The sequence below is a fragment of the Oryctolagus cuniculus genome, chromosome 3, assembly GCF_051225735.1.
Source record: "Oryctolagus cuniculus isolate XC-2025 breed Fujian yellow rabbit chromosome 3, ASM5122573v1, whole genome shotgun sequence".
Lineage (NCBI taxonomy): Eukaryota > Metazoa > Chordata > Mammalia > Lagomorpha > Leporidae > Oryctolagus > Oryctolagus cuniculus.
In genome coordinates, this window is record NC_142869.1 from 20,202,971 (window position 1) to 20,213,949 (window position 10,979).

General features: G+C 49.9%; 1 protein-coding gene across 1 annotated transcript; it reads left to right on the forward strand.

Moving 5' to 3' along the window:
• Positions 1–2,230: 2,230 nt before the first annotated feature.
• On the forward strand, positions 2,231–8,369 carry LOC100355789 (regulated endocrine-specific protein 18). The gene is made up of 6 exons (XM_002712494.6): positions 2,231–2,469; positions 4,260–4,364; positions 5,690–5,822; positions 6,056–6,095; positions 6,217–6,306; positions 8,227–8,369. The coding sequence occupies exons 1-6, from the start codon at positions 2,364–2,366 to the stop codon at positions 8,275–8,277; spliced, it is 525 nt and encodes a 174-aa protein (XP_002712540.3). The 5' UTR covers positions 2,231–2,363; the 3' UTR covers positions 8,278–8,369.
• The last annotated feature ends 2,610 nt before the right edge of the window (positions 8,370–10,979 follow it).

A 10,979-nucleotide genomic window follows, 5' to 3' on the forward strand; every position in this document is an offset into this window, starting at 1 on the left:
TGGGTTTTTGCAGATATTCTTTGTGTAGGGTTGCCTGGAAGCAGGTCCATGGACCCCAACCAAAGCCTCGGAAGTAAAATGTATAAGGCCAGCACAGAGGGGACATTTGGGGAGGGGGCATGGGATAGCAGAGCTCCTGGGCACCGACTCCCCTTCTCCTTAGAGACATCGTGCACAACGTGGATGCAAGGCTGGACCCCAACCTTTCCTCGTCTGCTGCCCTCCAGCCCTGCTCTGCTGTAGTCTTTTCCTCCTTGGGAAAGGAAGTGCCTCCCTGTGAACCCCAGGTCTTGGCCATCTGAGGGTGTTACCATCTGCATCAGAATCCCTCCCCCTCCTCCTTGGCAAAGAACAGCAGGGAGAAATTCAATGTCAGTGCACGTGTGCACACATCCTTCTGACAGCAGTGCCCCAGGGAGCTTGAAATCGGAAAGGGGAAAGACGATCAACTCCCCTTTGCTTAGCCCACGCCAAAAGCCCCTTTGTCCCTTTTTCCCAGAACATTGTTCTTCTCAAAGCACATTCACACTCTGTTGCTCCTGGGCTTCAAATTATTTCTGTAAATCATTTTAAAACAGCATGTCCAGGCCGGCGCCGTGGCTCAACAGGCTAATCCTCCACCTAGCGGCGCCGGCACACCGGGTTCTAGTCCCAGTCGGGGTGCCAGATTCTGTCCCGGTTGCTCCTCTTCCAGTCCAGCTCTCTGCTATGGCCCAGGAGTGCAGTAGAGGATGGCCCAAGTCCTTGGGCCCTGCACCCGCATGGGAGACCAGGATAAGCACCTGGCTCCTGCCTTCGGATCAGCGTGATGCGCCGGCCGCAGTGTGTTGGCCACGGTGGCCATTGGAGGGTGAACGGCAAAGGAAGACCTTTCTCTCTCTCTCACTGTCCACTCTGCCTGTCAAAAAAAATAAATAAACAAAAAGAGCATAACTGAAATATTCCTACCTTAATCAGGCTTCTTCAGGATTCAGATTTTCTGCCCTAAATGGAATTTCCTGCCAGAACAAACCCAACAGCCTTTAAGGAAGGCTAATGTAACTCAGTCTCCACAATGTATCAACCCTAAGTGTTCAGTATACAACAGAGAACTACATTAAAGTGGCAGGTTTGAAAGCTCATACACTAGCTTACCAATACACAGGGATAAATAAGCAGTTCCTTAGCTAGGTACTTTTATTTTTTAAAAGATTTATTTATTTATTTGAAAGTCAAAGAAGGTGAGAGAGAGAGAGAGAGGGAGAGAGAGAGAGAGAGAGAGAGGGAGAGAAAGTCTCCCTAATTGACAGCAACGGCCAGAGCTGCACCTATCAGAAGCCAGGAGCCAGGAGCTTCCTCCAGGTCTCCCATGTGGGTGCAGGGGCCCAAGAAGTTGGACCATCTTCTACTGCTATCCCAAGCCATAGCAGAGAGCTGGATCGGAAGTGGAACAGCTAGGACTCGAACTGGTGCCCATATGGGATGCCGGCAATGCAGGTGGCAACTTTAGCCACTCCACCACAGCACCAGCCCCAGCCAGTTACTTTTTGTAAGGGCTCTATGAAGAGGCTGGCCTTGTGGCACAGTAGGTTAAACCACCCTGTGACTCTGGCATCATACCATTCCATGTGAGTGCTGGTTCCAGTCCTCACTGTTCCACTTCTGCTCCAGCTCCCTGCTGATGCTCCAGTGGAGTTCCCTGGGCTCCTGGCTTCCGCTGGACCCTGCCCCAGCCCTGGGCTGCTGCTGGCGTTTGGGGAATGAACCAGCGGATGGAAGCTGTCTCTTTGTGTTTCAAATAAAATGAAAATAAAGAAATATTTTAAAGGGCACAGTGGTCTGGACCCAGGGTGACGGTGCTGCACATGGAAAAAAGTGGGTGGATGTGCTCTACATTTTCCAGATGGAACCCACATGCCTACTAAAGGCTTTTAGGCAGGTGAGGGTGAGGTAAGCATCAGGGGTAAGAATTGACTAAATTCACAGTCTGCTGTTCTCCTCGCGCAGTCCATATTGAATCCTCACAGCAAGCCCAAGAGGTAGGTACGATTCACACCCACATCTCACATGAACCTGCTTCCCTAACCCTGGGCCTAGGGGTAGAGACGGTGGTCTTTGGGGCCTGACCGACGCCAAAAGGGCGCAAGGCTAGAAATTGCGAGAGGTGCCAAGCGCAGGAGGCTGTAAGGAGAAGGAGGGGTTGGGGAAGAGTCCGCAGGGGCGAGGCCCGCCGCGATTGGCCGAGCCGCGGGGAAGGGCGACGCAGATCCCGCGCCGCTGGCGGGCAGGTGGGAAGCGACCGACCGCCCCGCTCAGCCCCTCCGGCCGCCGTCGCCACCTGCACTGCGACTTAGGTGGAGGAGCGAGCGCGCCGAGCTGAGAGGATGCAGCGCCCGCTGAGGTCTGGGGGCTCCGGGGGGCTGCGGCTGCTCGTCGGCCTCCTCCTGCTGAACAGCAGCCCCGGGGGCTGCGGCGACGTTAACACCCACGGTCAGGAGGAAACGGGGTGTGGGCAGGGCCGGGGGCCAGGAGGCTGGGGAAGAAAGTTTGGGGCGATGAGAAGAGATCCGCATAGAGTTCCTCCCGAAGAGGCGGCGGCTTGGGGTAGGGCTCAGCCTAGGGGCCCTGGACCTAAGAGGCGCGCCTACCGGGAGTGTGGTTTTGGGAAGGGGTCGGGAAGTCAAATGGGCAGAGATAAGTAAAAACTGGCTTATGTGACCACGGGAGAAGCGAGACGTCCGGCGAGGATAGAGAAGAGATGACCAAGGCGGTGAGGTTGTCATGGACTTGATCAGCAGGTGTCAGGGTCCTGGCTCCAGGGAGAAGCCCGGGCAGACAGATGAGACAGCGTTCAGTGATCCGATTTTCAATAAGAAGAGAAAAACATCCCCCAGCCTAGAGGCACCACCCCCACCCCACCCCCGCCTCTGCGCTGTGCAGAAGACATCGCGCTGACTCTGGTCTCGGCAGCCGGAGTGCGCAGACGCTGGAACTCCGGAGAGCGCGCAGGGCGGAGACCAATCTCCAAGGGCCGTGTCGAGTCTCCCATCCTGGTTCTTGGGTTTAGGGGCCAGAGCAGAGGTTTCGCGGGGGCAGAGGGGAGATGGAAGACAGGGAGCGGGGGACAGCCGGGCCTCGCGGAGATGCCGAGCTCTCGTTACTGCTCCGCGTCACCGCCACGTCTCAGCACCATGGACAGCGCTAGCCAAGCTGTGGGTCCGGCCAAAGGCTCCTCCGCGTTTTCCTGCCTGCACTGGGAGCGCGGCGTCATAGTACCATCTCCCTTTCCTGAAGCTTTTCCCCTTCTGGGCGGGGTGCTGGAGGCTCCAGGACATTATTAGCCATCAGGTCTTTTCTTAAGACGTGTCCAGAATAACTCAAGACAATTCCACTACAGAGAAAAACGGACTGCCCTTCACATTGCAACACACATCCCTCCTACGCGTACTAGGGAATTCAAATAACTGTGAATGAAAAATATGTAAGAAAAAATCGCTGTTGTGCTAAAGAAACTATATTCCTTGTCATTATTCCCTAAATAATACTTTAACAGCTAGTTACATAGCATTTATGTTGTATACTTAGATATTACAAATAATCAAGAGATGATTTAAAGCATATTGGAACATTGCACAGGTTGTATACAAATACAATGCCATTTTCCATGACAGACTTGAGCATCCACGGATTTTAGTATTGGAGGGAAGGGGCTCTGGAAGCAATTCCCTAAAGATATTGAGGGATGACAAAGGTACTTAGAAGAGTTCATGGAAAATGGGATTGAAATATAAACATGACTTGGGTGCAGAATTTTTTTTAAATCTGTGCATAAGTTTCTCATAACGTACATTTTCTATAAAGTTTTTCTAAGGATTCCAATCCTCCTCTGTAACGCCCCTCCCCCCAGGCTTCAAAGATAAAACTCACCTGGCTCCCATAACCATCTATCCATCTATCTGTCCCATGTGGGTAGCTTTCTGAGCCTCTGTTTACCTGACCCTCCATGGGCAGCTCTACGTGCACATGGCTCTTACCTGGAAGTTGGTCCCAAAGCTGAATGAGGCTTCAGGGCTGAAGAACAAGAAAAGTGGTAGTGGGAGATGAGAAAATGAAATGAAAAAAAATGAAGACTTGAAGATAGAAAAGGGCCCTGGTGAGGTGGGGGAGGGGAGGAGAAGAGACCAGGGGCTCCAAGAGTACCAGTGGAGGGAAGCTGCTTCAACTGGGATTTGGAAGGCTTTGGGCCAAACTCCATGCTGACACCACTATCTTGCCTTTAGATGGTCAGGGCCAAGTTGGAGCAGGGCAGCTCTGGTCCCTCCAAGGATTCACCACTCCAGTCTTCTGGCACCTACAAGTTGTACTCCAGCAGATTGTACCCCAGGGTAAGTAAGAGCTAGAGAACAGAGGTTGAGACCTGGAAAGATATGGGGAAATGGCAATGAGGGACTCTGAACTAATCATGGGACTTCTTTTCCCCAAATGTCTCTGCTTGAAACTTTTTGTCCTACTCACCTCCTGAAGGAGGGGGTAAGACAGGCATATAGGTGGAGTATGGATGGGTGGGCTGTTTGCCCTTGAACACACTAAAGAGCCCATGAAGATACTTCTAGAAGAAACCCCAAAAGAGGCCAGCATGAAACCCCTTAGGACCTAGACCCAATCCCCAACACTGAGTTCTTCCAGAGCCAGGACTCAAGTTCTCTGCTGGGAGCTCACACTTCACCCTCTGAGCAGGAACCAGGGAAAACTGTATAAGAAATAGAGGAGAGGATAAAAGGCAGTGGAGAGTCCATTAAGACAGATGGCTGACTCTTCCTTAGAGCAGTTTTATGAATGAGGGTCAGGGAGAGTGAAGTAGGAAATCTGCTTTGAGTTCACATTGTTACTACCAATGCCATGCATGCGTGTGTGTGTGTGTGTGTGTGTGTGTGTGTGTGTAGTGCCTTAGAGCAGTAGTCTTATAAGCGAATCCTGGACCAGCAGTATCAGCACCACCAGGGAAAATTATTGGAAGTGCTAAAGCTTGATTTTCACCCCAGACCTACTACATCAGAAACTCTGGGTATGAGAAACAGCAATCTATGTTTTAATAAGGCTTGCAAGAGATTCAGATGAGAACCACCACCTTAGAGTTTTCTAAGCACTCTTTACATTTGTAAGCTGATTTGATCTTCACATAATTGCTCAAGTGGATCAGCAAGAAACTATTGTTATAATCTCAATTCAATAGGACATATCTAGCACTGTGGTAAGTAACTTTTATATGATAACATTCTTTCCACAAAATGTGATCTGAGGGCCAGTGCCATGACTCACTTGGTTAATCCTCTGCCTGCGGCACGAGCATCCCATATGAGCACTGGTTCTAGTCCTTGTTGCTCCTCTTCAGTCCAGCTCTCTGCTGTGGCCCGGGAGGGCAGTGAAGAATGGCCCAAATGCTTAGGCTCCTGCACCTGCATGGGAGACCAGGAGGAAGCACCTGGCTCCTGGCTTCAGATCAGTATAGCTCCAGCCATAGCAGCCATTTGGGGAGTGAACCAACAGAAGGAAGACCTTTCTGTCTCTCACTCTCACTGTCTAACTCTATCTGTCAAATAAATTTTAAAAATGTGATCCAATATGTATGTGGGAAGAGGTCCCCCTGGTCCCTAAAGTGGGTGAATCAGGGTGTCCCAGGTGTCAGTCCAACCCATCCTTCATTCTGCAGGTCTGTTCTGGAAGGATGACATCACCCAGGATGTGATGACCCAGAAGATGGAACACATCAGCAGACTCCACCCCCAAGATCCATGCATGAAGGATGGGAAGGCAGTCTTCCCCACCAAAACCAGTGGAGTGAGGTAGGTAAGGCCAATGACTGGCCCATGCTGTGTGGCAGATAGTTGGAGAAAGGACTGAACAGGCACCAAAACTGGAGGTAGCAGCCACTTGTAGTGGTAGGAGAAGAATGATGCAAAGGTCCCATCTGGGGTCAGTAGGGAATGAGTCTATGACCCATTGGCAGTATCTACAAAAGGAGGGGAAGTGGGTGTTGGCAAGCCTGGGTCTCGTTTGTCATTGCTGTTTCCTTCAGGGGCAAGAAAGAGGATAAACTTCGACTCCTATTCCCCAAGGTGAGATGCATGCCTCTTCCCAAGAACTGTGGATCCCCGACCTCGTATCCCATTGCTTTCCCTCTTGGGCTCTCTCACCCTTTCTGTATCCTTGATTACTGGCTTCTTCCCCGCCCCACAGAGCCCAGTAGCCAAGATGAACAAAGAACAATGCTTTACCTCCAAGGTATCTTCAAAGGCCCTGAAAAGAGAGGTGGCCAGCCCTGTCAAGGTGAGAGGCTAACTGATGCTAGGGAAATCAATGTGTTTCAGTGAGAGAGGCAGGTATGAGGGAGGGAATGGGAATTAGGGCAATAACAGGTAAGCTGAAGAAAAGATCTTTCCTTTTCCAATCAGAGTATCCCCACTTTCCTGTTTGTCTTAGAATCTGCCTGTATGTGTCCTTCTGAGAGGTGGAGGATGAGGCATGACACAGGTGCTGAGAGTCCCTAAAGAAGAAATGACATCTAAGATCATGAGTCAGCGTTGAGCTTAAAATAGGCATTGAGTGGGCAGGTATTTGGTTAAGACTCCCAGGTTCCATATCAGAGTGCCTGAACTCAATGCCTGGCTCTGGGTTCTGATTCCAGATTCCTGTTAATGAACATCTTAGGAGTTAGCAGTGATTGGGTTCCTGCCCCCTTAGTGGGAGGCCTGGATTGGGTTCCTGGCTCTTGGCTTCAGCTGCCTGGACCATTCCTGCTCTTTGGGGAATGGATGGAAGAGAGCTTTCTCTGTCTCTGTCTGTCTGTCTGTCTGTCTCTCTCTCTCTCTCTCTCTCTCTACCTCCCTTCCTCCCTCACTCTCCCTCTGTCCTTCTCCCTCTCTGTGTATGTCTTCCTCTCAAATAAATAAATAAAATTTAAAAGTCATTGAAAACCTCAGAGTTTTCTAAATAAGAGGAAAAAGCTCCTCATTTCTACCATATTCTCCCTTGCCTATAGAAAATGATAGCAAAGCTCCCTTGGATAAATGGAAAACAGAGCCCTCACTCTCAGCCTCCTGCTTCCTGTACTCTGGCAGCTTGGGCAAGTCACTGGGCAAGACTCTGAGGCATCTCTTTGGGATGTTTGAACACTTCAGAATCCAGTTGATATGCATCCATCTAGCATTCCCATCTATCACTATAGATGAGAACCTGGGACCCAGGCTGGTCATGGGACCTACTCAGAGCTGCATGTCGTCTGATTCCCAGTCTTTCCCCTGCACAGCCTCCACCCTGCTTCCAATGAGCACAGTACATTGTTCCAAACAATAGACTCCTCCATGTTGAAAAGGTCTTTTTAGTTTGGCCTCAACCTTACATTATAAGAAGATGGCAGGCAGGGGCAGATTGGAAGGACATCCTAGGCAGAGTTTTGCAACCACACATGCCCTGAGACAAGAGAACCACAGTACATCAGAGAAACAGGCAGAAAAGTCAGTGCAGGGAAATGAGACTGGAGACGCTGGCTCAGGGCTGACCATACAGGGCCTCACAGTGAGGCCAAGGTCAAAAGCTTGGATCTTATGCTAGGCACAGTAGGAGGTTAACCAGGAAACTTTCAGAAAGGGATGTCACAGTGTGAGACATGATTTTAAAAGGCTGCCCTGGTGATACTGGAGAATGGGTGATGAGAAGACCTGAGAGGCCTGTAAGGAGCTGATATCCTCTCCTGGGAGAGAGAGGTGCCTTGGGCTTGGGTAGTGGTGGTTGAGCTGAGCACCACACACCCCCAGCTGTGTCCTCCATCTAGAGGCAGACGCACCTCGGGGTCCCAGCCCCTTCTGCTCTTCAAGGAATCATTTCTCATACCCAAAATGTAGCAGCTAGGCTTCCTAAGTCAGGGTTGGTTGCCGGGGCAACATAATCAGAGCTAAGTGGCAGAGGCCTGCCTTTGCCGACTGGTTGCCATGGCACATCCGAGAATCCAAACATGACACTTCCGGGAACAGCACTGCCATCTTTCTCCAGCCCCAGCCTAAGGGAGGATCACAGAGGGAGGAGGAGCTCTCTGTGGGAGGTGGGAGCCAAGGGGTCAGACTGTCAGTCAGTGGGCTGAGTCACTGCATTAGTCTCATCCAAATTGGGCTGTTATTGCAGTATTGGGGGAGGAAGGCAATGTGGCACACGCTGACTTCAAATCCCTTGCTGCTTCTTGTTGTAAAACAGGGTTTCTTCGAGCCACTTCCCACTGTGGGCCACAACCTTGTCGCTGACTGAGACCTCACGTGAAGCCTCTGCCCCATGCTCTCCCAAGAGGCGGTCCTCCAGCGACCCACCTCCAGATCATTAAAGTGAATATTCATGCAAAACTCTTCTGTGAGTTTGTCTTGAGGCAGAACGGGTGGGAACTGAACTTGGCGAGAACCTCCTAAGGTAGAGTGGTGGCAGGAGGAGAGCACATCTCTTGGTGCTGATGGAGGACTACTTCCTGTCCTCTTTTCCTCCCACTGACCATTCCTGAAGTGGGGAAAGTCAAGGAGACCCACACTTGGAAAGGCAGCCTTCCCACAGCCAAGTGGTGTGGTCTGGTTGTCCAGCCTTTCGTGTTATGGGGACGGGACTCTATTTGTCTCCAATCATTCCTTCTACCTCAATGCCAAAGAGGCCTGGATCCTGCTGTTTGGTGAGAGTCTCTACCTCCAGATATACAGCCCTGCCAAGGCTGTCCCACTCATCCTGCCTGGCCCCAAGAATCAAAAACAGCAGTGCTAAAGTCAAAGCGTGCATGCACTTAACATTTTTGTGGCCCTTCCAGTTTGCTTCTGGTAGCATTAAATCTTAAAAGAGAGTAAGTATGCTGCTGCCCAACAAAACACCAGAATGTTCTGTTTGCAAAGCACTCACTGAAAGCACTTTCGTACTCACTGGGTACTCACAGGTGTAAATCAATGGGCAGGTATCAAGACTGTGTTTCTCTAAGGTATCGGGACTTGGCCACACCACATCTCACCCATTTAAGCAACTAGGGGTTTTTTAATTATTTTATTTAAAAATCAGAGTTAGAGAGAGAGAGATCTTCTATCTGCTGGTTCACTCCCCAAATAGCTGCAACAGCTGGAGCTGGGCCAAACTGAAGCCAGGAGCCAGGAGCTCCTTCCAGGTCTCCCACATGGATACAACATCCCAAATACTTGGGCCATCTTCCACTACTTTCCCAGGAGCATTAGCATAGAGCTGGATTGGAAGAGGAGCAGCCAGGACTCAAGCCGGAACCCATATGGGTTGCTGGTGTCCCAAGTGGCAGCTTTACCTGCTATGCCACAGCAACTAGTTCTTGGTAACACAGATACCCAGTCATGGTGCTGTGCTTGCCTTCTCCTCTCTACACAGTTAAACCCAGCACTGATCCAATCATATTCACTGGTACCCAGTTCTCATTACATCAGTTAACCACTGCCCACAAATTCATTATTTCCCCCTATGCCTCTTTTTCTCCTTCATTCTCAATCATTATCCTTAATTTCACTGCGTCTGGATCCAGTGAGCATGTCTGATCCCACAGAGAGTGTCCCACTCCTTGTCTCCTGGTTCGCATCTCCTTTCAACTGTAGCTGCAGGTGGACAGTTCCTGCACCTGCTAACACCTCCCCACCACAAGCCCCAGCACTCCTGTTGAGGGTTTTCTGGAAAGTCAGAGGACTTCCTTACCTGTGCTACAGATAGTCCTAGCGTACCTGGGATTTAACATCACCAGAGAAAACTCTCAACCAGCACATGGCTGAATTTAGTGCAAAAATTCCAGTCCTTAGTGGACAGCTCTGAGAAATAGTCAATATTCTTCAAAGGGTCCCCAGGCAGATTGCACCCAGTCCTCCACAGTGACACCTATTCAACAGCACGCCTAACATTACTGATTTTTCTTCCTTCTTTGACTGACTTTCCTTGCCCCTCATTTGTGATTTCCGGGATCATCTCCCACATAAACTAGCCACAGTCAAGCTCTTGTCTCAGTTTGCTTTTGGATCATCGCAAACTAAGCCTACTCTGTGTTGGACACACTTGTGGGCCTTGGGGAGGGTGCCATTGTGAATAAGAGAAACCATTCACTGTCAAGGAGTTTGGTTAGAAACCATTTACTAACCATCTGCTTATAGGGAAAAGCCCAAGTCATTTATCTAGCCTACATAAGTTCAAGTTCCTGTCCCATCAACTTCTTCAGTGTGACAGTGTTTTCCCTCATTTTGCAACCCTGTTTGCTCCAGCTATTTAGCTCTGCTTCTATTTCCCAAAGCTTGCTCAGATAGTTTATGCCCCCAGGCCCCTTTATACAGTTCCCTCTGCATGTGAGGGCCACATCCCCAACACATTCTGTCATTCTCATCCTAAAAAATCTAAATTCTCCTCTAGTCTACTCCCTGACCCTCCTAACATCTCCAGATGTTGGAAAAATAAAACCAATAAAAAATATGATAATTCTGGGACTGAGAAAATGAGTAGAAAAGATGGGAAAATAAAATGAAATTTCAAGGAAAACAGGTCTAGTTTTTATGACTTGGTTCTTATTTGATAGACAATGAGGAGCACCAAAGGGTTTTTGAGCAAGAGAATGACACAATGAAAAATGCACTTCAGGACAATAGTCTCGCATTTCTGTGTAAAGATGAACTCGAGAAGGCTCACCTTGTGACACAGCAAGCTAAGCCACCACCTGTGATGCCAGCATCCCGAAAGACCACAGATTCAAGTTCCGGCTGCTCCACTTCCTATCCAGTTCCCTGCTATTGCATCTGGGAAGGCAGAAGAGGATGGCCCAAATGCTTGGGCCCCTGTCACCCACATAGGAAGCTTGGTTGGTGTTCCAGGCTAGTGACTCAGGCCTGGCCTAGCCCTGACCGTTGTGAACATTTAGGAAGTGAAGCAGTGGATAAAAGATCTCCCAGTCTCTCTTGCTCTTTCTCTCTTTAACTCTGCTTTTCAAA

Bases quoted from the DNA above. Each gene is read 5' to 3' on its own strand.
- LOC100355789 (XM_002712494.6), top strand. From the start codon at position 2,364: ATGCAGCGCCCGCTGAGGTCTGGGGGCTCCGGGGGGCTGCGGCTGCTC. The intron at 4,365-5,689 runs GTAAGTAAGAGC...TTCATTCTGCAG, and splicing joins CCAGCAGATTGTACCCCAGG to GTCTGTTCTGGAAGGATGAC. The intron at 6,096-6,216 runs GTGAGATGCATG...CCCGCCCCACAG, and splicing joins TTCGACTCCTATTCCCCAAG to AGCCCAGTAGCCAAGATGAA.